Source organism: Ovis aries, chromosome 1, assembly GCF_016772045.2.
Source record: "Ovis aries strain OAR_USU_Benz2616 breed Rambouillet chromosome 1, ARS-UI_Ramb_v3.0, whole genome shotgun sequence".
Lineage (NCBI taxonomy): Eukaryota > Metazoa > Chordata > Mammalia > Artiodactyla > Bovidae > Ovis > Ovis aries.
This window is the reverse complement of record NC_056054.1, coordinates 179,894,818-179,921,240: the sequence shown is the minus strand read 5'-3', so window position 1 is coordinate 179,921,240 and position 26,423 is coordinate 179,894,818. Positions and strand designations below refer to the sequence as shown.

At 40.0% G+C, this 26,423-nt stretch overlaps 1 protein-coding gene across 50 annotated transcripts in view; it reads left to right on the top strand.

The window, feature by feature from the left end:
• Positions 1 to 26,156, top strand: part of ZBTB20 (zinc finger and BTB domain containing 20) — an 863,472-nt gene extending 837,316 nt beyond the window's left edge. For all 50 annotated transcript variants that reach the window (XM_060417945.1, XM_060418065.1, XM_060418031.1 and 47 more), the window contains one exon: positions 2,041 to 26,156. In XM_060417945.1, coding sequence (XP_060273928.1) covers positions 2,041 to 2,462 — 422 coding nt within the window. In that variant the 3' untranslated portion in view covers positions 2,463 to 26,156. The remainder of the gene's footprint in view (positions 1 to 2,040) is intronic.
• Positions 26,157 to 26,423: the final 267 nt, after the last annotated feature.

The window sequence follows — 26,423 nt, the reverse complement described above, 5'->3', positions numbered from 1 at the left end:
AAATTCAAAGTTCCATGAAATTGGTTTAGAAATTTGTGCAGTTATAAATGAACCAAACAGCCATTTCTTAGGATCGTGTGCTTCAAAATATATCTTTTTCTGTTTACAAAAACATTAAAAAAAGCTTTCCAGTGAGATAAAGTTTCATAAAACATATCATGAACAGAAAGCACTAACCCTGAGCTTGGCACACAGTCAGCATGTATGTGATTGTGTTCCTCACCGGCACCACTAGGACACACCAAACCTCGTCTGTTTCACGATGGAGGAAAATGGCAAGACCATCAAGACACATATTTTAAATGGAAGTTAACTCAAATTCAAGATTTCGTACCCTGATGCCTTGTTCAGATGTTGAAATATTACTAAAGAGTTTCAGAGGCTTCTGGCTTTAGGCTGAGTTGTGGAAATGGCTTCCCAGGTGGCGCTAGTGGTAAGAACCTGCCTGCTAATGCAGGAGACATAAGAGATATGGGTTCAATCCCTGGATTGGGAAGATCCCCTGGAGGAGGGCATGGCAACCCACTCCAGTATTCTTGCCTGGAGAATCCCATAGACAGAGAAGCCTGGTGGGCTACAGTCCATAGGGCTGCAAAGAATTGGACATGACTGAAGCGACTTAGCACACATGCATGGAAGTGTCAACCCACACCAGTGTTTGGACACGACTTAGTGACTAAACAGCAAACAGCAATGGGAGGGTACATGGACAGGCTTTCTGTGCTGGCTGCCGGCCTTGGGCAGTCAGTGGTGAGGTGCCAAAGATGGAAACACCATAATGTGGTTCATCTCACCCTCCAAGAGCAGAGATGAGGGCAAACAGCACCAACAAAACCAAGGCTCTATTGATCCAAAGAGATGTTACAGGCCCATGGACATTACTTATAGAAGACTATTTCATGTGGTCATTCAGTGACAATACTCTTACATACATTACAGCTTTTAGCAAGCTTGCTCATTTGGTTTCTAAGCCAAGAGCAAACCAAAGCAGTAAACTGAGGAGAAAGAAGGGTTTCAGCCAACACACTGAGAGCAAAGAAAGAGAAAACTATTTTTAAAATTGACCCAAGAGCTCAAAAAAAGGCATATGGAACCATTTAATGGTGGAGGAGGGATGTAATGGTGGAGGAGGGATGGATAGTCTTATAACAAGAACACCATGCAAGTATTCCCACACCACTCTTGGTGGTCTGCAAAGTGATTTCACATGTATTTTATGTCAACACCAGCACAGTGAGGTAAGCAGAACTGTGTACCTCAGAGGCATTTGGAGATTCGTCAGAGTGGCAGGCTGTGCCTTGGTGCCCAGATTTAAATAGGACCATTTGACTCTGAGATCATCATGCTATCTCCCACCTACTCAACCTCCACACAAGTCAAGGCCAATCGGCAGCTCAGGGCAGTCTAGACAGAATAACCAATTCACTCTCTAAAGTTACATTTTGGGAAGATTTCTATCTAAAATACGTTTTTAAAAAAAAAATCAAAGGCAACCAAAAAAAAAAAAAAAATCAAAGGCATAGCTCTTTAGAATGACTTATTCCTACAAAAACCAACATTTTCCAGACCTATGATCAAGGCACGAGTGCATTTACTAGACAAAATACTGGAAATGATTATTGTCCCCAGAAAGGCAAGCTATGTCACCACCATCCTTAGTTCCCAAAGATTCTAGAGATCCCTATGTTTCCAAAGAACTGTTCTCTGTCTTATTTCTTATGTGCTTGATGCTTCCACGGAATGATCTTAGAAGACTTTTACTGGCGAATGTCATGTAGCTTTCCAAGAGAACCGTTTTCTGGCATGGGGACCTGAAGCACTCTAGGCTTTCCCGGCAGCACCTTAAAGCAAGGTTTCTCAGCACATGAGAGGCCAGGAAGGACTGGATCTTTCCAATCAGGGGTGCTCCCTTAACCAATCAGATTTTTTTTAATGTTTTTGTTTTTGTTTTCTGTTGTCTTGTTTTTCTCTCTCTTGTTCTCCCTCCCTGGCTGTGTCTCGCCCTGTTCGTTCTGCCTGCTGCCTTTCCCCTGTGGCCAGGTGAGAAGCCCCACCAATGCAGCATCTGCTGGCGCTCCTTCTCCTTAAAGGATTACCTTATCAAGCACATGGTAACACACACGGGAGTGAGGGCGTACCAGTGTAGCATCTGCAACAAGCGCTTCACCCAGAAGAGCTCCCTCAACGTGCACATGCGCCTCCACCGGGGCGAGAAGTCCTATGAGTGCTACATCTGCAAAAAGAAGTTCTCCCACAAGACCCTCCTGGAGCGACACGTGGCCCTGCACAGTGCCAGCAACGGGACCCCTCCTGCGGGCACACCCCCGGGGTCCCGCGCTGGCCCCCCTGGGGTGGTGGCCTGCACGGAGGGGACCACCTATGTCTGCTCCGTCTGTCCAGCAAAGTTTGACCAAATCGAGCAGTTCAACGACCACATGAGGATGCACGTGTCTGATGGATAAGTAGTATCTTTCTCTCTTTCTTATGAACAAAACAAAACAACAAAAAAGAAACAAACAAACAAAAAAGCTATGGCACTAGAATTTAAGAAATGTTTTGGTTTCGTTTTTACTTTCTGTTTTCGTTTTCGTTTCGTTTCATTTTGTACTACATGAAGAACTGTTTTTTGCCTGCTGGTACATTACATTTCTGGAGGCGCGGGGGGAGTAATAGTTCTCCCAGTCTCCCTTGGATGGTGGCCTTAAGGCCTGGTAGTGCTTCGGAGGTCCACTGGTTGGATCTCTAGCTACTGGCCTCTAAATACAACCCTTCTTTACAAAAAAATCTTTAGAAAAAAAAAAAAAGTAAAAAAAAAAAAATTTTTTTTTTCACTTGTGAAGAGCACTACAAAAATATATAACAAAATCTAAAAGGCCTACTGTCTTTAAGTACACCGCTTGCAGTGTTTCAGTGGACATTTTCACAATTCTGGCCGCTTGGACTTCACAGTAACCATTTAAAACTGTGGAATATATCACTTTCTGGTTGAAAACCCAGAGGGAAGGCCCTGCTCTTTTCCACCTGCCACGTTGTCTGATTTCTGTAAAAAGGGCTGTGGGGGTGGGAGGGGGTATAGGTTTGATGGTGTGGGGAAGGCAAATGGCAGGCTTCTCCCCCAGATTCTGCTGGGTCCACACACCTTGGCCCACCTCCTCCACACCCCCTTTCAGCAGAAGCCAGGAAGACTTGGACAAGCATCAAGCAACAGTGGCTATCGTATTTATTCAGTGTCTTCGCTGAGCTCCAGCCTCAGCACAATCAAGAGGGACTTTCATGAAAGGCAGGAATGCAGATAAAACAAAGATATCAGAGGTTTGCACCTACGTTTCTAGGTACAAGAGAAGGATTACTTCCAACAATCTTTGCAAAAAAAAAGTGTCAGGATATATTCTTGTGGAAGAGAAAAAGAAAGAGAAATGGAGGGTGGGGGGAATAATAAAAAGTTCTTGAGGCTTTTTTAATTCAAAATTTTATAGAGGGGCAAAAGTGACGTTTACCAGATAGAATGCTGATTTTTTTAATATATTTACAACAGTATTTGTGTAAAAAAAAATACAAAAAAAGTGAGATTGTTAAAAGTAATTTTTTTTTCATTTTGGTTTTGCATACACTGCCACCAATCCCTTCTCTTTTATTTTATTTCACACACATATATATATTTTTTGGTAAGTCAAGACTGTTAAGGTTAGCGATACTGCTTCCAGATAGAAAGAATAAAAGGCAATTAAAGTTATATTTGAAAGAGAGGAAGGATATTTTCTTCATATTTTTTTAAATTTTTCTTAATTTTTATTATTTTAAGTATTGCCTGGGTTGAGGGCCTCTGGCCAGCCCATCCCTGCTGTAATTTGAACTGCTGCTTTGTATTTTGATATGTAGTTTTTCAACTTTTAGCAAGCTTATGTTGCTCCACTGAATATTTTTTTCACCAATTCATCTAGAATTCTGTTCTTTTTCACGGGAGGGACTTTATCGTTCAGTAACAGATGTCTTGCTTCTCTGAAAGTTTCATTGAGATCTTGTGATTCTAGAATTTCTACTGACTTTACCTTTTTTCTTTGATGAAACACTAGTACTCTAGAAGTCTTGACAAATGGGTCCTTTCCGTTTGTGGTCAGCCGGGAGGAGGAGTTCACGAAACTCTGCTGTTCCTCCTCACCCTTCACAACTGCAGAGAACGGCATTATCAGAAGCCTGTTGCAGATCAGGATGCCTCAATGCCACAATCACTTTCTTCCTTTCAAAGATCAGTTTCTGTTCCCATCCTGGTTGAGAGGGCTAAATGAGATGATTATTCTTTAGATGCCTTATCAATCCTTGCTCGTTGGTAAGGTTTTAAAGAAACTAACAAAAATCTCCCAGATGCCCAACATCCATCATCCGGAAGACCACCAATTCATTGCATCATCTTAGATGCCACTCTCTCTTCCTAGTTGAGATTTCTCTCCTCGGTCCTGAATAAGGTATCAGAATAGAGATTTTTTCCATTATAGACAGTGTCCTAAAGGGATTCCAACTCAAACATAGGAATTCTTAAACCTTATAAAAACTCCAAAGGTGATTTCACTGCTGGGCATATTTTAATACATGTAAGGGGGAAAGTAAATCTTTAAACAAAGCAGAAACACTAAACTACAGTTTAAAAAAAAAAGAAGAAGGAAAGATGTATCTCAGTTTCAAAATTACTTTGCATTTGCATTTAATTTTCCTATCAGCAACTTATTTATAAAAAAAAATTAAAACTGTGCAACAAATGGAGAGAAATCTTCCAAGGGAAGCAACTGTATAATAACTAAATTGGTTTTACTCATCATTTTAGAATTGGTTCACTTGTATCTTTTTCATAAGGTTTTGCTGATAATTAGTAAGGTTAGTACAACTGGCGTATATGTGAGTTTGATTTGGTCCTTGGTCCTTAATCCAGTAAATATTTTGCTAGAAATTTTAATGTAGCCATGGATGATTAACTGACCTTCAAGTATTGCCCATCATGATTTCTAAGAGGAGTCCTACCACAAACTATGTATCCAAAATTGACCTATTTTAAAAGCTGGTGGGAAACAGCTTCAGAAATAAGAAAAAGTCTATTTTCTTTTGCTAATTGTGCTTTTTGAAGTAGCTTAGACTCCAGTGTTTCCACCTACTACCAACAGAGGGAGCATTAGTTAATTAACCATGTCATAGAGTTTTGATATTTTGAAAAACAAGTCATTCAACCCATGATGTAACACAGAGAAAAAAATTGACATTAAAAAAGATCTTTTTAATCTAAAGGAAAATAACATGAAATCACTCAGTATATACTACAAATGGAAGAAAGTCAAGAGCCACTTTAAAATATTTTGAATTATTTGACAGTAGCTGGTTTAAAATGGTGTCCTTACTCAAATCTTAGCAAAGTAGACAACATTGTAGGATCCCCAGAAACTTGATCCTGGGTGCCAGTATGGACCACATTCAGCTATTTGCTTCTCAAATCTGAGGGAGACCCATTTGCCTAAATGCTGATTTGTCACATAAAAAAACTAAGCAATTGGGTTAAAATTTACCTTTTGTTCTAGAACATATAGGGGAAAAAAATTCAAGTTGAGTTTAAACCCTACTTTTCATCCTTCTCCTTCAAATGAAGTATTTCTCTCTCTGTTTTTTAAATGTGGGAGGACCGCTAAAGAATTCTTAATGAGGTAATCATTTTAATGATATGTGCTATCCAGGTTTACGTAGCAGTAGACTTTTTCTTAGTGTTTCTTTTTCTTCTTTGTGTACTCCTCCCAGACATCTCATAGTCCAAAATAGTTGACAGATTGTCCTCTGGAGAAAGGAAGAAGCTAGATTGAAGTTGGAGATGTAAGCTTGGGGAGCAGGGAACTTATTGTGGGGTCATTACTCCATACTCTGGTCTCTGGAAGAGCTGCTTTCCAAACTGACCTACATTAGGGAAAATAAACCAGTCTGTACCTGTTTCAAAAGGATAAAGGAGCTTTTAGTTTATCAATCCTTCCTTTTAAATTAAATAATCATCAACATCTTAGGAAAGGGGAAACATTTTGCTTTAAGAACAGAAGACGAGCATGGATTCTTTTTTCATTTTCTAGTTTCAAATTCAAAAATCTTCTTACATTTCAAACATCATGCTAGGATGTTAATGAGTGCTTTTAAAAAAGAAAATTTTCGGTAGCCAGGAAAAGAAAAAAAATAGATGTAATGGAATCAAATGTTCCAGATATAAGACCTCTTAGGATAAGTACAGAGAATAAGAACTGGTATGGAAAAGTCCTTTTTTTTTTTAAGCAATTTATGATTTAAAACTGGATTAGCTGGACAAGGGAAAGGAGAAAAGTCAAACGGGAATGTTTATCTCAAGACATTTAGATGTAGTTTATAAAATAAAATGTCCTAGCTCTAAAACATCAGTAGCATCTTAACAGACCAGGCCATTTTGCCCCTATTAATATAATAAATGCTAAAAATTGTACCCACTCCGCTAACTCCCAGTAAGTAAAATAGAACCCAAAGAAGGGAAGAAATTGGGACACATGCATCTGATACAAATCTACACAGGAGAAAAGGCTGAGAAACAAGCCAGGCCAAAAAAGAATCTGAAATGAAAATCTCTATATCAAAATATTTCTTACTGTATAGTTTGCATTGTAAACTTTAGCTTTTAATACAATTTTATAGACTTTTTCTTCCCCAGATTCCTAATGCTCTATGAGTAAGTGTCGTGGATAATTTCCCTCTGTTGTTCAGGCTGAAGCCCATTTCTTCCTAGGCATCTTGGAGGTCACAGTAGCTCCTGACCTTAGAAAGAAAGACTTGAATTTACTTTGTTTAAAAGTCACAGGGTTTTGTTTTGTATCAGCCCAGCATTCTGTAAGGACCAAGAAGACTTCTAACTCATGAACAGTTAGAATGCATGCATTGTGATATGAGAAGAGAAAAGGTTTCCTCTGGGTGTGTTACTTTCACACTGATCCTGAAGACTTCCTGTGCCCCCATCATCCAAGTACACCAACAGTGCGTGCAAAGGAGGAGCAGGCACCACCTGAGATGCTCTTGGAATTTAGGAGAAGGGAGGGGGTGCCCTGTCTGTTGTGACCTGACTTAAAAGACATCGTATAAAAGAATTCTTTAATGTAGTCATGAGTTGAAGTCCAGGGACCTGGGAGCCGTAGGGAAGAGAACAGAAGGTTTGCAAAATGTATTCAGCATCCAATAATGCGAAGCCAGAAAGCATCCAATCACAAAACTAGGAGGTTTGGCAAGATGTATTTAGAGAAAGCTCTGGGGTTTTCCACGGGTAGGGTCAACAGACTTTCTTTTGAGTGATTTCTGGCTCTGAGAAACCTCTTTACTCACTATAAAAGAACTTTATTTAAATGGCCAATTTTGTCCCCCAGAGAAAGATTTTATAAAGAGAAAAACAGGACACTAAAGACACAACCATGTGACTTGGTGTCAAACAAAAGGAAGGGCGCACTAGAATTTCAATAGACTCCCTGATTCCACAGAAGAGCCAGGCCGACCCAGTGCCCCTCGGTGCCTAGTGTGTGAAGAGGGTGCTTGAGCCGCACCCGGCTCCCCAAGGCCAAATGCAGCCTTGCACTGGAGTGGCCACAGCTGCTTCCCCAAGAAGGAAAGCTGCGGTGACTCAGTGTTCCTGTAAACACAGAGCCTGGAAACTACTAACCCAAAGCATCATTTCTAGTACTAGATACTCAAATGATTAACCTGACCAAAACACCCCAAAGATCTTGCTCAGTCTCTGAATATCTACAGAATACTGACTCTGTAGCAGTGGTGCACGTTAATAGATCCCAGGAAATGGTGTGAAACACTAGGGTCTGTTTGGATTCTTTCTAGGGTGAAGAGGTAGAAGATGAGGGCTGCACAGCATGGGTCCCTCTTCAGAACTATGTATTTCACTGAATGAGGGGTAGAACTGCCCTTTGTTGAAACAAAAAACATCATTTTTCCACACTGCTGACCAAAAATGCCTGGATTCCAGTGTTTCTTCAGGCCCAGCCTATTGCTCCAAAAACTGAATAATTTCAGACTAAATCTAATCTGAAGTGACCTCAGTTAAGGTATTTTCACAGGAAGCCACTTATAGTAAAGAATTACTGCCTTAAATCAGAAAGCCCAGGGAAGAGAACAGAAATAGAAAGATTGGAAGGGTGTGAAGACGTGGCCCTTTCTTGCCTTTTAATGGTTGCATTATCGCAAAACTGAGCCCTATTCATGACTGAAGACTATGGAAACAGTGACTTTACAGGGAGGCACCAAACTTGTATGGAACTGGCTGCTTTTAGGAATGGCTGCTATTTCTTATCCTATTTCAGTAACATAGGTCTGGGCTGGATGTAAAATAGACATCCTATTAGCTAAATAGTGAGTCCCATGAGACATGATCACAGGTGCCTAAGATGCTAGTTTGAATCATTTCCTTAGCAGGGAGAACAATCTCAACAAAAAGCTTTCTCTTCCTGTACAGTGTATATCGCTAAACTTTTTTTTTTTTTTCTCAGTTTCAGTGAGCATCTGGTTTATCTGGTGGCTTTTTGTTTAAATGCAAACTCACAACTTTCAAATCCTCAATGAAGGAGCACAATCTGCAGATCGTAGGGAAAATCTAGCCACAGTTATTGGAGTCCTGGCTTTTGCGATACCTAATTAGAGTGTAAAAAGTCCCTAACTAGCCCTCTTTCAAATTCAGTGGTTTCTTTGATTCAAAATGCTTCAATGAGATTCTAATACACCCAAGACAGAAAAAAAAAAAAAAAATTAACCCCCTAGGAGACATCTGTTTCTACTACTGTTGCAACAGAAGTTTGTTATTGCCCAGCAAAATCATTGCAATTTATATGTAGATTCTAGTAATGAAAGGGACTTAACCCATCTAGTATGTCACAGCTGCTGTCCAAAATGTCTGTAAATGAGTATACATTATGCATGTACACACGCAGTGTGAGGTGCTCTCAGTACAAAACTATTCCACGTTCATATTCCCCGGTGACAACAAGATAGAATCTGGAATTTCTAGCTAGTCAGAGGTCTCACGCATCTCATGCTTCTGCTCTGTGGCCTTAGTTGGATGCGTTAGTGCCATCCACTGTCTGTGATGAGGCTTCAGGACATTCTGAAGGAGCCCAGCCATCAGTGATTTCTTGTATACCCCTTTCATGAGAAACTTGAACATGCTTGTGTGAAGTAGAGTGCATTTAACCAACTGCGCTTCTATGGGGTTTATTGACGTGTGTGTGGACATGTGTTTTTGCGTGTGCTTGCTGTAGTCTGGTCATGTGTGCATCTCAAACAAAGCACACGTAGGCATAGGTCCTGGTGCATAGATACCGTTGCCTCTTCCCACCATTGCGCTCAAGGCTGGTGGCTCCCTTCCCAGGAACCAGTCACCTGCCCACTCTGTTGCTTTTTGCAGCGTGTCAGAGTTGGGAGAAACAAAGGCAGCTTGTTGGATCCACAGCGAACCCACAGTGACAGGCTGCTCTCCTCCAGAAGAAGGTAGAACAGATGTCCTCCACTGGCAAGTAGACAAGAGGGAGAGCAGTCTGGGGCACCCCTTCTCGCCCAGGTTTCCTGTGGAAGAGGGGCACCAGGGCCAGGCAGGCAAGGCCCGTACAGACTTTGGCCCGAGCCCTTCTGTGGCTCAGAGGCCTCCATTCCTTTCCTCTATGCAGCCCAGTGTATGCGCACAAACACCCACCCACTTGTGAGTTTGGCTCCCAGACTAAAGCTTCCTTAATCCTGCCTGCATCTGCAGGAAACCATCATCATTCATAAACTGTGTCTCCTGAAACCAGTGTGGCCTTCGCCGAAGTCTTTCCAGGAGTGGGTTGTTTACCATGTCTAGCAGACCAATAGACTCTCAGAAGAATCTTTTTTGGTAATCTCTAAGAATTGACTGCTCTTGCCCTTCTCAAACGTTAAGTAGAATGCGCTCTACTGGACTACTCTGAACCAACGGACCTGGCTCTCACAGCTGACTTTGAAGGGTGGCCTGGAAACAGTCGAACTCAGTTTTCTCCACTCCCACACCCTTCTTTTATTAGGTGGCTTCTTATTTTTTATGACATGTGGATTATTTCTGCTCACAGAATTCAGAGGACATTTTCTTTCTTCTTCTATTTTGGTGACTTTTCCCCTCTCCCATTAAGTAAGGCTACTTACAGTTGCAATATTTTTTGTTGTTATTATTTTTTAAAATGTATATTGTCTTTCTATATCCAAAAGAAGTCTGTGACTGTAACCATAGGTATTTCTTTTTACTGGAAAAAAAATGAGGTGTTTTTTTTTTTTTTTTAATTAACAGTACTAGTGACTTCGTGGAAGAATATCAGTTACTATTTAGGTATGCTTACTTAAGTACAGTACACTACATTGCAGTATTTCTGAAAGCTAGAACATACGCATTATATATAACAACTCTATATTGAAATATATATTGCATTATATTCATTTTTCCTTTCAAATCTGCCTACAATCATAAGTTGATTGAAATATTATTTCTTCACATTTATCACCCATCACCAACCTGCTGCAGTTAATCTGGTGCATTTAATAATAATCATTACTGCTCTAGTTTGCTTTTTATATTATCAGCTTCAGTATTGTCTTTACAGGATTTTAGAATTTTTTTTTAAGCTCGGACTTAGCAAATATAGGAAAGTGAAAACTTTGTTAAGTATGGTTGACACAAAGAGATTAATAGTCAAAGTGATCTTGTTTAGCTGACCCTCTCAATATCTGAAGAACAAGAGAAGTGCATATGAATGTATCTGTGACCCCCTCTAGGACTGTCACTGTCGATATTTGCTTTCAAAAATATTACCAAGGGGCCATGTAACCTCCATAAGATCTGGCCAACAGTTACAGGCTGCATTTCAAAGGGCTGCTCATCTGAGAAGCAGAGGCAGTTAAATGCCTAGTTGTCCCAACTGTATTTTCAAATACTGATTTTTAATACTAGTTCTTTACTGACTCCTTTCTGTTTTCAGTATGGCTGCAATTATTTTAACTTGTCTTCTGTGCTTCCCTGGAGGCAGTTTAGCAATATAATATTCATTTTCCTAGGAGTTTTTTTAATTAAAATTAGAATTTGAGGAACTTTTTCATGACAGAGGCTGATAGAACTAGAACTCAGAAATGTGTAGATACTATGCTGCCCTCAGCATCTCCAGTTGCCTGTTAAGGTGGGGACTTGGCGCCTTCTTTCTTTAAGGCCCCCATGGAAACATCAGAAATAGGCATCCTGTTTCCCTAGCAAGAAGTATTTTCAAACAGTAATTTTAGATAAAGAGCTTCTTCAGTTTCCTTCAGCTACTCAACATAGTGCCTAGACAACCCACGGATGGATAAACTTCACATCTATCCTGGGTGCCCGAGACCAGCTCCACATTCAGGACAAGATGAAAGCAGCTGTTCACCATACTCAGCGTTGAGAGCCCTTCCCACACTGAATGGCTATTAAGGCTTCTCAGTGTAACACCAGTTCCTCCCTTTCATCTTTTCTAGTAGATGTTTATTTTCGAATCCCATCCCATTCTCCTGTGCCCCTTCAACAAGTACTCCCCCCTCCCGCCCCTCGTTCCTTATCCAACTCCCTCCATGCCCTCCACTCCCAGTACTCATTAAGGAACTACCTGCTCTGATCTGCTTGGAAGGACTATTGATTCCAAAAGCAAATTATCCATCTGTTTCTCCATTCAACTACATATATTTCTACTGAAAAGAAAGTGAAAGTTAGTCGCACAGTCGTGTCTGACTCTTTCCGACCCCATGGACTGTAGCCCACCAGGCTCCTCTGTCCATGGAATTCTCCAGGCGAGAGTACTGAAGTGGGTTGCCATTTCCTTCTCCAGGGGATCTTCCCAACCCAGGGATCAAACCCAGGTCTCCCGCATTGCAGGCAGATTCTTTACCAACTGAGCCACCAGGAAAGCCCATAATTGTGAGGTGAGGGTGAGGGGAGCTGTTCCTTTGCCTCGGACCCCTTGATACCCAAACTGTATGAACTGCACTATTTTTCTCTTTCCTTTTCCTCACTCTTTTTTCCTTTTAATTATTATTATTTCTTGTTTCTCTTTAATGCTTTACCTGTTCCTCTCCTCACTGCCTTAAGAAAGTCATCATGACCCCTGAGGGCTTGTTTCCCTCCCTTCCCCCTGCCCACTTCTGAATGTCCTTCTTTATGTGGTGAACGAACATTGTCGCGAGTGAGCTCAGCAGACTCGTAGGCAGAGTGAAGCATGTCTTCACTGTACTTTCAGGTCTTAAAAGTTATCAATATTCTTTTGCGAGTGGGAGGACCTGAGTCACAGTTTTAAATGTCAGCCGTATTAGCTGAGGTCATGAATTCTTTTCACCTTCACATCTGGCCAAAGATAAAGAGAAAAATATTTTCTGGCTTTTTTTTTTTTTTTCCTCTTTTCTTAAATACCAGTGTTCGAATTCATGATATGAGTAGACCATTTCTGAGGGGGAGAAAAAAAAATCGTCAATGATGATTCTTTCAACTCCTACTAATATTTAGCCAAATGACATAGTTGCCAGATGCTAGACTTAGAGAAATCTAATGAAAGGGGTCACATTTCAGAATAATTTTGATAACTATTCAAGCCGTAATGAACTCTTCTAAAACAAGTAAAGCCACTTTCACTCAAAGGCATAGGAGACAATTAGGAATAATTTTTTTCTTTCATTTATCTTTTTGAAAAACAATTGTTGATTGGTGTAGAACTTTAAGCAGTAATTTACTAAGGGATGAAAGGATTCCTAAAGTTTCTAAAATGTCTATTTTGCAACCAGATGTTTTTTAAAAGATAAAGTTAATCTGTGCTTAAATAGAATAATATTAGGGCAGATCAGATACTTGAAGAGCCATGTAATACACTCCCCAGTACCTAAGCATTCACCATGTGACTTGGTCATCATGCTAAGTCTCATTTCAATGAGTTGCTCCCATCTAGTTGCCAGAGCATTGTCCCAAAGGCTCATAGAGTTCTGGGTCTACCCCTTTACAAGATGCTTAGGACACAGTCCAAGCAACTCTGTAACACAGTCTTTCTTGACCTGAAAGTCCAACACTTACTGTGATACTGCCTTGGCTCTCTGCTCTTGGGAGGACCATTCTGCGGCCTTTAGAGTGCTACCTAAAGGTTCTGAGCACACAGCGGTATGCTTTCATTTCTTGCTTTACCTGTTGACAAACAGAAGCAACATTCATGTCAGAAATGGAGCCTGAATTTGATTTGAGGCTTGACCCAGCTTTTACTGTAATCAAACCAATTTTTAATATCATCTCACACCATAGAGAACAATGAAATAAAGAAGAGATTCAAAAGACTCTCTGAGTCATGAATGTGATAGGAAACCAATACTTCTTAATGTCGGTTGCTTGTGACTGTCATTTTAATTGAACATGTTCTCCCCATCATTCCTATCTCCTTCTCTTCCTTCGTCCCTTCTGACTCCCTGTATCTATTTTTTAAAGTACTCTTCATCTAAAGTATTCCTCTCCTCAGGCATTAACTTCTGAAAGAATAAAAGACTCTCTTTTAAACCCTGAATGCCATCATTTAAAGTATAATGTGGAGGAGGAGAGGATCTGGTTCTATAAGTCTTACCTGGTCCAGTTTATCACCAGGATTCCCCCAGGATCCCTTCTTCTTCTTCTTTTTTTTTTTTTTCAGGATGCCTTCTTAACATTGTTCCCTTAGCTCTCCAAGAAGAGCTCTAGTCCCAAGACCCTGGATTTTTCACCACAGCCTCTGCATGAGTCTAGATTAATGTCTAAATCCTGTTTAATATTCTAGCTAGTCCAGGACGTGAATTTCTTATTGCTTTCAAGCCTCCTACTTTTCTGAGCTGACATCTGTCAGGAGCCCTAATGTAACTAATGCAGCAAAATAATGGTCAGAAACATGATAGTATATATTTGGGAGGACAAGAAGGGATGTCCTTTTTTTTTCCTCCATAAAATGCTTGCTTTCTCCCCCTGTCCCCACCACCACCACAATGCATTTCAGGAACTCTGCATCTAATTTTACAGATACGTAGTTTTAGGATTTGCAAATATAGCTTAGGAAATGTTCTGAGATTGAGGCTGGTAGCAAACCAGTTTATTTTCTGCACTGGACTTTAGGACAAGTGTGCACAGATACAATTCCTTCAAAGAAAGTGAAACTAACATAGTAAAGCAAAGGGATAATACTTTTACACATTAAAACAGTTGTTTGCTATCTGTAAACCTTGATTTAAGCATAATTATTACTTTTTAGAAACCTGAAACTGGAGGAATGTGTATTTTAGTAAAGTTTGTTTGTTGATTTGTTTGTTAGCCTTTATCTCTTTCTTCTCAAGACAGTCAAGTTTTGATTCTTTAATTTGATACTGTTCCTGGCCCTAGGCATCAGTCAAATCACTGCCCGCTTTTATCTTACTCCTTTCCCTCTTAGAATGAAAAGCCTTCCATTCTATCATTAAGGAGTCTTTTCTCCATGAAAAGCATATCTTCCTTTTCCAGTAGCACCTGAGAACTTTGAGGAGAAAGATTCTCTCTTTACTTTCAGGGTAGAATAGTTAAAATAAATTCTGTTCCTTGCAAAAGAAACCCCATTTACCTAAACTTATGGGAATTGATTGCAGAAGAAGGTCATAGAGTTACACACTACAAATCTTATTGCCTCCTCAAATTTTGGAAATAAGGCTATGGATAATGTAACGAAAACCCTCTTTGGATATTTTTAATTGCTATAGTACAGAATCACCAGAAAAGAAAAAGAGAATACTACAAAAATGACAAAACCAGTAGATCTATGGATTGCTATAATTGTTCAGATTTCTGTTCTCTTCATTTCAAAACTGCCTGTGTTCACAAAGTCATAAATGGTGAGACATCCGTCCTCCACTGCCTCATATCTCCTTAACCTGGTGCTGGAAGTGACAATCACAGAGAGAGATTGGCATTTGTCAGTATTTCACCCATGCATATTCGCACCACTATACAAGAAGGAAAAACCAAATTAGAAACTTTAAAAAAAAAAAAAGAGGAAATTGTATTGCTTCATTTGAAAGCATACAAGCATACTGTTCTCAACTCAACTCAATTTACAGATAGCCTGACAACCTTTTTATAACCTGTCTTTTGTGCTATAATTTGCATTCTTGGCTGAATCTTTAAAATAATTGCAATTTCAATTAAGTGAACAGAGGAAAAGCAAAGAGGGAAAACAGGACAATGTGATGGGACCAAATTTGATACAGTTCTGGATTCCTGAAGCCAGTTCTTAGAGTTAGCAAGTCAGCACCATTCACCCTTTGCCATTCTCGCCCATTCTCACTATTATCTGCCTAGGAATTAACCTATTTCTTTGTGATTTCAGACTTCTCTTAATACTATCAAACCCATATAAGAGAAATTATAGAATTTGTCTGCCTCTATTCCTAACCTGCTCTCTGGGGCTTATGCAGAAAGAACTGACAATAAAATAATGATCAAATTTGATACAAGATTTAGACATAGACCAAAGTGCTTAGTATATGTTCACTACCAGAAGGTTCTTTGAAAAGTAAGGCGAGTTACTGTGCCCCTGGCAAAACTTTGATTTGAAGCGATCTATATGTCGATTTGAGGGAGAGAATTCTCAAAAGCGTTGTCATCGTTTAAACCCTTTCCTTTGTCCCATTGATTACATTTTCCCAGGGGCCTATTGAGATATACATTAAGGGTAACTCTCATATATCTAATTAAATTTAGTTTTTTGCTCTATTGTTAAAAGAATTGTGGTTTTCAGAGCAAATGAAAGTAGAGTCTCTTCATAATCCTCATGGCAAACCAAGGCAAGAAATTGACAGAATCAAGAAACTCTGTGGGAACATACTGTTTCAAAGTACTTTGAGTGTGCTGACCCCTCCACCCCACCCTGCCAAATGTTTCTAGAATCTATTCTAAACTGCATGTTGATTCTCCTGAGACTTCCAGCGTGTGTGTGGGTATGTGCAGACAAGCAGACTTACACCTGGAGGGTAGAGACACAAACAAACTGGAGAGAATGATGCTGGAGGATCGTCAAAGGCAAAGCATCTCTCCAAAACCACTGACTTCTCCCATATCCCAAACTAAGTCCAGATGAATCTCAAGCAAAAAGTAAACTCCATCAGACATCCTGCTATGAATTTTTCTTTTCTTAATAATATTAGAAGAGGTACAATGCAGACTCAATTTTGGTGTAATAATTCACTTTTATGTTTAATAATTGTACTTTTTGTGTTAGTGTGTCATTGAGCTATTTGTACCAGTTTTCAACCTATCATCCTGAGAGGGGCCTTGAGAATTTCTGTGTATGTGTATGTAGATCTGTATTTATGTGAAGTCAGAAAAAGTGGACAGGACAAGATTGAGGTGAGAGATGAGGTCAATGTGAAAAAGTGAGTACTCTTAGTATCTCTATTTATGTTAGGTAAGGTGGCTGCTGCCTGAAGCCCTTGAGGAAAAGCTGATTGCACTATTCAAAAATAAGAACCCAGCACTGTTAAATTTAGGACCGTGTTTTGGGAAACAGGAAAGCTTTATCTTTTTCTGTACCTATTCCCTTTAGCATTGGAGCCATTTGACATGATGAAAACCATTCAATAAAAACCACTACTGACCTTTGCATTAAAATAGCTATTTTCCTCTTCTAAATACTACCCTTGGTTTCCAACTCAACTCCTTCCCTTTATATTCTGCCTATTGGCTTAACATTTTACAGAGTAATGCCTAGGTGTTGGCTAGTTGTTTCTTTCCTTTGAGCTGAAACAAACAGGGACAACAAAAGAGATGACTCACAGAAGTGTGAGGGGAAGACTGAATTTCCCACTTTTGTGGCACTGGTAACTTTTAGTGAGTGTTGTTTAGGGTTGAGCTCGGGTCTGTAATAGGGCTTTCTGGTTTTTGTTTTTGTTTTTGTGTTTTGTTTTGCACTAAATAAACATGACTGCACTGCATTGCACTACTGAAATGTATTTACTTGTGCCGGGAGAGAGTGTGTGAGGTGTGGGAAAGAAAGATGCAAGTTATGAAACTAGAAGCACCACAGAAATGGAGGGTTGTTTTCATCACGCCTGGTCTCAGCAAGGTTGGTGAGAATCTGTGGAATCTGCCAACTCTTGATCAGGCCTAGCAACTGCCATGCTGATAGAATCTGTTTTCTTCTTATAAAGAAGCTGAGTTAGTACTGTACATTGAAGATGTTTAAAAGGAGAAGTTTGCCCAACGTTGTCGCCAACTAAGCTTTCAGTAAGAGTTTCAGTGGTGAGGAAGCCAACAGAGGTGACAGCAAAGTCTTCACCTTGGCCAGGGGTAGGGCCTCCTTTCAGAAAAACCTCACCTTGTCCGTACTGGAGGCACCCTTTCAGCCTGAGCATGCTTTCTCATCACTGGGTGAAACCTAGATCAGGCTAACCAAAGAGGAAGGCCATGCATGTGGTTAAATCCTTTAAGATGACAGTAAGGGGACAGTGCAATAAACATTGAAAACCAGTGAGGTGAGAGGTTTATTTTGAAACAAGCTAGGCCACCTTTGAAACTGGAGGAAGAGTTGGAAGATTAATTGGAACCTACTTAGTAGCTGCTCCATCAGAGACTATCCTTTATAAAACAGACCTTAACAGTGCCTAAAAGCCTAGTTTTGAAGTTGGATTGGTTTTTGTTTTGTTTTGTTTTCAGTATTCTTTTATTTGATTTATTTTTATTGCCTTTTTAAATCTCAGAAATAATTAGAATTTGACAGCTCTATAGTGACTATTGATAAAAGAATCTTTCGCCACAGGAAAAGTAATGGATTGTGTAGGGAATAATAATAGGAGAGTGAAGATGCTGAAGGACTCTTCCAGTATCCAAGGTGACAGCTTTGAAGATTCTGGTTCAGTAGGGAAGGATCACAACTCTTATCAATGGGTATTGTTGAATTTCTCTGATCCCTGTCACATGTTGGAGCATCAATGTGGAAAATTCTTGGGTGATACCTGTCTTTCTCTCTCCCTCTTAGTATCCATCCAAATCTACTTTTCCAAGGTGAAATTTTTTTAAGGAAGCCATCAGCCTTGCTAGGCAGAAGATTCCATTTAGAGCTTTCAGAACTAATGTAAGCGATCCCTTCAGCACTCAAAGTATTCTCTCCCTTTTAAATAAGAAACTCTAAGTTCAGAGCTCTTAACAGATACTTAGAGATATGTTTTGGGTAAGCACTGAGAAGATACTGACTGTACCAAACCAAAGTTATATACAGAAATAATTGACCTTTTAAAGTATATTCACATGAACTGTCCTAGGATACTTCTCTTGAGGCTTTTGGAAAATAACTTCTTCCTTAAAACTTACATACCCACTCCAGCTTTGTCACCAAAGACTTTAATCTCCAGAGCCCCACTTCCTCTCTTACAAGGCAAAAGTAATACAACAGGCTCGAGGGATATGCTTTGGTGGTCAAGTGATGATACTTAGGTTTTCATTCTGTGCACAGTGATATTTAACAGGAGACTTGCTGTTAGAGGAGCTACTGAATTGTCTCTATGACCTAGGGATTGGTTAGAAGTTTAAAAAAAATAGGGAAAAAAATAAATGATAGTACTTGACACTGTAAACTAGTCTTTAATAGAGTCATGACCTGGAGACTGATGGAGAGAAAGTAACTTCCATGGAAGAGAGTGAGCTAAATCATTGAGAACCAAACAAGGATCATTGGTGAAACATGGGGCAGCGCATACACAGAGCAGGTCCGTGCTCTGCATGGCTGGAGCCAACAGCCGGGGCCAACAGGGAAATCAGATAACTAGCCAATGAATTCAAGTACTGGAAAAGCCACAGTTTGGGTTCCATTGTGGTTGCTGGAGGGGTTAAAACATCCATGCCCATGGCAAGGAAAATGCTGAGGCTGGTCTGTTGTGATAGTGCCTTTCTTGTTGTAGCAAGTACTAGGTTAATAATCTGTTCAGTTATGCTTTCCTGGATCATTGCCCCAGTCTCCTGAGGAGGTCTGAAGGGATAATACTCACCTAGGACGAAGGGATAGGGTATTGCTCCTGGAATGCTGTGATGTGATGATATTTGCACTAGATTCTAAACTTTAAACTGGAGCAACTGAATGAGAGAAAAACCAAGGATAGTTCCAACTTAAAAGAAACCAAAAGCAGTATTTTCTGACTGATGCCATTTCTTTGACCTCTTCTTCTTTTTCTTTCCCGGAAGAAACTTCACACTTGTTGATTACCAGGCTCAACTCTGACCAATTGTTTTCCTTCTTATTTTATTCCCACACTGGACCATTGGTGTGAGTTAACCGTCAAGTAGGAATGGTTAATGGAAAGGCTTCTGTCATTACAACTTGGTAACCCTTCTCTCCTGCATAAAAGGCAGGGGGCGGGGAGGCTGCAGAGCCATTGAGCCCTTGGCGAAGCCAGTAGGCATAGATGTCATGTCAAAAGCTGAGCTGATGCATGTTTGCTCAGAGGATGTTGGGACCCAGAGCTCATCCTAAAGGATGCTCAGAAAGAAGGAAACCAATGTGTTGAAGAAAACAAACGGAGGTGGTGCCCAACAGTTGCCTATTTCTCCTCTTCTTTTCCAACTCACCTTCATATCCCCTCTATTGGAATTATATTTCATTTCAAGTCTTATATGGTACCAGAAGAATTATTTGGTTCCTTGGTTTCTCTCTTTAACAGTGGTCTTGGAACTCCTCCAAAATTAAAAACAAATACTATCAGTGTCTCCCTTGTGGCCTACCAGTTTCTCGAATGCTGTCCAGCTGGTCTTGACCAGTCAACTAAGATAACTTGGAAGCTTTGGCTTGCTCAATCACCTGTCCACTTTTTTTTCATTTTGTTTCCATTTCCATTTGAATTTTGAGTGATCCTATAGAAAGGTGGAAATCATGGGAAAGGTTTGGAGGCTGCAATTCTAGGGCATACTTGTCAGGAGTTTGTATTACCCCAAATATCTCTTTTTCGCCCTGTTTTCAGTTGAATCTGTTGCCCTGATTATAATTTCTATCCTATTTGTGGTTATTTTGATGAGAATAGAGTCCATTTGCTACGTCTCTGTGAGTGCTTTTTTTCTATTTTCCCCACATGAATGCAGTACCAATCTGTTAATGAAGTATCTGTTTATTATATTATTAATATGTAATTCTACTGTAGACCAAAAATATAAAAACAAATTTGTTCATTTTAAAGATATAAAGAACTAGTGAGTGGAAGATTAAGAAGGAAAAGACCGAAGAGCAGTGGTTAACTATGTCGAGTTAGAAAGCTAAGAGTAGCCTTACCTATTTTAACCAGTGCTTGCCAGTCATACCATAGTTGGGATTACATAGTCTTGGCTCCTTCACGCTTATGTTTTATAATCCTTGTTTGTCTGTTTGTTTTTCTTTAATGTAATTGAGGTTGCACATCATGCTGTTTTTGGCAATGCCTGATTTTATTATATTGTACTTTTGTCAGTCGTTTCCTTTACAAGGATGGGGGAAAAGTTTTATTTCTTCTTTTAATTTAAAATTTGTTTAATGCACTGGAAATAAAATTGGACATATTTCACTGTTAAAAATCAGAAACAAAACAGAACAGAAACCACAGAGAAAAAACCAGCAACCAAGTAAGTAATAGGGGAAAAAAAAATCCATTTGTACTGAAAACACCATACAAAATACATCCCACATGAAAGAGAAATACCATCAAATAAGAAAAAAATAAATCGTTTAAAAGCTACAACATTTGAAATTAAAAAGACACCTGGATTCAATGGGGATGGGGAAAATAGGACATTCCGTTAAGATTAGAGATCGCATTATTGTTACAGTTAATGCCCAATCTGGTTCAGTGTGGTCAAGGTGACTACAGAGAAAATGGCCCCAGCCTCCCACACACCACTGGAGCTCTCTGTTGCCTTTTCTTCTAGGCTTAAGCTCTATTGTAAGGGGGGAGAAAAATGTGCTATGATGGAGAAACTGGCTTGTATAGAGGTATTTGTACAGTACAAGTGTGGACACAGCTTAGTCCTCTGCCCATCCTCAGGCAGGATGTTTCTTTTCTCCTTGAGGATTTGCAGCAGGTAAGCCCATGACATGGGAGACTGTAAAGGAGTCTCAGAACATCAGCTCATGCTAAAGAGCCTCTTGACTCCAATCTGATCTCGCTTCTTGAGCATTCCCAGACACTGACAGAGCCAGTTAACCCATACAAATGCACAGTGAAAGGAAACAGAGATTTTTTTTCCCCTAGTCAACCAGCTGTATCTTTTGTCTAATGTTTGCTGGATTTTTCTGGTTTGGTTCTGTTTTAGAGTTGGGGTGGGAGTAGACGTAACTTCACAAACCTTATACAGTAATTGTTTTGCATCTTCCATGTTTTATGCAAAAGCAGACATTTAAATCAATAAATAATCGTGCCCTAGACTGAAAGTTAATGTTTAGGAGAGGAAAAAAATTGTTGGAATTTTTTCTACATTTTTTTGTGAAGAATCTTTTTTGGAAAGGAAGGATACATATTTTTGTTGTGTAATATTTTCTATTTTTGAATGCATTTTATTGGTACAAGACTGTTTTTTTGGTGAAGACATTATTTAAAAAAAAAAAAAGAAAAAAACTAATTGAAAAGTTTGCCCTTAAGGATATGCTGCAGTTTTGAGGTTAAAAAAAAAAATAACTGATTCAAGATGCGTGTTAAAAGTTGGGATTATATTGTTGTTTTTTGTAATTGTTACAAGAAGAAGTTTGTACCCACTGCTGTTTATTTTGTTTCAGATGAGTAAGTAAAGGGATTGTTCTTGTTTTATTCTTTTTTTAGAGGAAAAAAAAAGCTATTTATGAAATGTCAAAAACACTGGACTGTGAGTTTAAGTGTGGAAGCATTTTACCACCCTGTGTCTTCGACCAATTATGGGAAACCCCTTTTCTCTTCCTCCCCGCCTTAGCCTTGCCAAATGAGAAAAACGTAACAGCTGTCAGATGATGGAAGCCACTGAAGCCCTGCTTTAATTTTTATGGTTTGAAAAAGTTGGAAAACCAAAGTTAAATTTCTTTATGAAATCCCACTGTCCGTAGCCCTTTTTTGTATGACACAGCCGGTTGACTCCGCCTCTCTGTCTTGGATCATTGCCTTCTTAAGGACTGGGGGCCAACTCTGGGGCCACAGAGGCATAAAGATGGCAAGCCTGGGAGCTGAAGGCTCACGAAGTCCGTGTGAGTGCCACTTCACCTGGTCAGTGGGCAGTTTTCCCATCCTGCCCAAGAACAGCTCTGCCTGAGGGGAGAGCTCCCCCACCGCTGTCACCTCCATCCTTGTCTTCTGAGACCTCTGCTCTCTGGAATGGCTTTGCCTCTCTCAGCAGCCCACCTTCCATGGATGGGGTTGGGTAGGGAGGATCCAATTGAATGAAAATGCTGTGGATGCTCTGAAGGGCACCCCAGCCCTGGGGAAGGTGAGGCAAGGGACCTCTAGCACAAAGGAGCTTGCCTGCCTCATCTTTGACTCTCTGGCTTGTCTATCCATCTGCTCACTGTGAAGATGGAGAGGCGGAGTGCCCTAAGGCTGTTCAATAGCTTTTCCATATTTTTTCAACATTGAAAAAATAATTTTTTAAAACTGTGATTTTTTTTTAAATCATTTGGCTGGAGGGAAGGGAAAAGGGAAACACCAAAAGCTGTAACATTATTAACTGGAGATATTTAAACTGGGGGCACTTTCTAGACCAAGACAAATGAATTTCGTTCTGGACCCAAAAGCAGCCAAATCTAGAGACTGTCTGTGACAGAAAGCTGAAGAGAGGCCTCTGTTTCCTCCTTTCTCCTTTCTTCTCTCTGTCTTGAAATTCTCTCTTCTCCTTTCCCAACTTTCCTTTGACTGCCCCAATGGCCCTTGGTCTCCCATTTCATACCTGTGTGCACGTGTACACACACACACACACAGACACACATACTTGCAAAATACCATTTTTCTTAAGGATTGTGGGACCGAATAAAATCATGTGCCTTCATTTTTTCCTTTTATAGCTAGATGAAACTCTTCTTTTTTTTACAGCATTTAAAAAATAGAGGAGGTTGAAATGTTAGTGGGGGAGGACTTGGGTGTCATTTAGGAAGTAATTTTTGTTTAACACATTCCCTCAAACATCAGTACAAAGATTTCGACCCCTTAATCATATTCTTTGGACATTTAGAGCATCCAGTAACCAGATACATGACAGCCTACACCCATTTAATTTTAGAGCAATTCCTGAAAAATTTGATTTCATAGACTTCTTTGATCCTTCTCAAAAATGAGGTGAGCAATAGCGCACAACCTTGTTCTCCCAATCTGGTGCTTATGCACGTGGCGTGGGGTGGGCATGAGGGTGGGGGGCGTGGGTGTGTTTCGACAAAGGGTGCATTCCTAAAGATCTCTGGTGCTGACGGGCCTCCAGTTCCTTTCAGAGACTGCATTTGACACATTTTACACACGAATGGTATCACATGCAATATTTTAACGGAGCAATGGGAGAGGCTCTTTGAAACGGGGTTTTGCATCTTTTTTGTAACATTTTGATTTCTCTGGTGCCTTATTCCTACTGGACGCTGGCACTCAAATCCCCACAGGGAGCTGACCCAAAGTCAGCCTGGGGAGTGGGGACGCCTGGGCAATGCTGGAGTGGGCGGGGCGTGGGGAGGCTGGTGTCCATTGGTGGGGAGGGGACTAGATGGCATCTCTTAGCCGAAGCCGAGCAGGAACTGCACACGTCAATACACAGTGAACACTTCTGACCTGTAACACACCGCAAACTCATCCTTCCTCACCTGAGCTTTCCTTCCTCCTTCCTCTTCTATCTCTGCCTTCTCCCAAAGGTGCTGCTGCTGCTGCTACTGAGGTGCCCAGAGTCCAGAACGCCAAGTAATCACTCAGGCACAAGCCTGGCACTGCCACGTCAGCCCCTGGCACGACCGAACCCAGGTTTCTCTTACTGGGGGCTGAGAACCGTCAGATTTTTCTCATCAGAAATGTTTTCCAAGAAATCATTGGATTACAGTTATTCTGCATTGAAAATGCACTTTAAAAAAATAAATAAAAGCTCCAGACTGTTTAAAATGTACAGAGGGGGCAGGGGAAAGATAAACATGTGCTAGTGTCTGAACCCAGTTCAGTTTATCTCCAGTTGAAACAATATACACTATATTATGTATAAATGTATACACACTTCCTATATATATCCATATATATATAGTGTATATATTATACATGTATAGGTGTGTATATGTGCATATATACACACATGCACATAAATCCAGATGCTCATTACAAAACCAGATGCTACACAAACAGCAGCAGAGGAAACAAGGTTGGACTCTTGCAACAGATCACAAAAAATAAAAACAGCCACTTGCAGTGACTTTGGTCATTTCTGTATGTTCACAAGGAATGGATTGTAACAAAGAAAAAAAGGAACAGTGTTAGTGAAAGAGGAAAAATGGGCGAAACCATTTTGATCCAATGGGAATGCAGTAATGTTCTATACCATTTCACCTATTTCTTTTCGTCATGTTGATTTGATTTCAGTTTTCAGCTATTAAATTTTCTTTAACTCAAATGACCCACCACAAACTGAGCAAAACGACTACAGCGAAAGCCCTTTTCAGTGGAAGAAGTCAGAAATCTCAAAACCCTTGGCCTGACTCAGAACTACCATGTGCAAACCAGTACTCTTTTAATGTTTGAAATAAAACTGAAAAAAAAAAAAAAAAAAAAAAACCTTTTTTGAAGCACCTTAATGTGGCCACCCATTCAGGGAATGGGTGCCACTTTTTTCTTTGAGCACCTTATTGACGTGTTTTGCTATCTGCTGTCTTTCTGTTACCTGTTGGCTGAATGGCTAGCTGTTAACACACGCATGCGCACAGACTAGAGGGCGGGGCCTGCGTGTTCTCAATGAAGTTTACTGTGGTGACTGCTGAAAGGTGAACCCGTTTCCTGATCTTCCCGCCACAGTGTTGTGATAAGATTCGAAGAAACCGTATTCCCTGCACAGAAATGTTTCTTATCACATGGTATCTTAGTATGGAAAGGAACATGGTCCCTTTTTTGCAATTGCTACTGTACACACACACACACACACACACACACACACACACACACCCCACATGCACAAACATATTCATTCGTCCAAGTGGTATTTTCAGTGTCTGTGTGGTTGTCACTGTTTACGCGGTTTCTATTTCCCAGTGAATTTTGAATGGAGGGCAACTTTTCTAACCAGATTGTCTTTTCAGTCTAAGGACCTGGGGATTGGGGAGGAGTTTGGAAAGAGGGAGAGGCAAGGAAAAAGAGATCTTTAAACTGAAAGAATAATTTCCGACGAGGAACCTAGGCTTGATGACTGCAGAGATTGTCCCCTCCAATCCTCGCAGGCGGGCAAGGGACACTGTTGTATCAGTCTGTGTACCGTTCAACCCATGGAAACACCAACACACGCACCCATCCACCCGTCAATATATACATGTGGTTTGGAATGAGCAGGTCAATAGTTTTGAGAGGGAGTTTGTTCCTTTTTTTTTTTTTACTCATTATACTCTTAAATTGTTGTCAGTTATCAAACAAACAAACAAAAACTTGTTTTGAAAAACCTTGCATACGCCTTTTCTATCAAGTGCTTTAAAATATAGACTAAATACACACATCCTGCCAGTTTTTTCTTACAGTGACAGTATCCTTACCTGCCATTTAATATTAGCCTCGTATTTTTCTCACGTATATTTACCTGTGACTTGTATTTGTTATTTAAACAGGAAAAAAAACATTCAAAAAAAGAAAATTAACTGTAGCGCTTCATTATACTATATTATTATTATTATTATTGTGACATTTTGGAATACTGTGAAGTTTTATCTCTTGCATATACTTTATACGGAAGTATTACGCCTTAAAAATACGAAAATAAATTTTACAAGGTTTCTGTTTTGTGTGGAAGAGTAATTGATGTTGCTAAGAATGATGTTTGTTTTTTGGGGTTTTTGTTGTTTTTTTTTAAATGTTACCAGCACTTTTTTTGTAAGTTTCACTTTCTGAGGTATTGTACAAGTTCACACTGTTTGTGAAGTTTGAATATGAAGGAATAATTAAAAAAAAAACTCTTCTCTTGGTTTCCTATTGTGTCTTCTTTATATTGTGGCACTGTTTTTACACATTCTTTCATACATTGTGGCCTGGATCTAGTCTGAGATTATCCAAAGTGAAGATTAAACCTAAAGGGCCAGAAAAATTCTCAGCATATCAATCCTCTTGCTACGCTAAGTAAGAATTCCAGGACTGATGATACTGAAGTCACTTTGGGGAAATAACAAGGCCAGCTGCGCCTCCTGACAACACCTCATAAATGGCCCATTTACGGACCATTTGTTGTT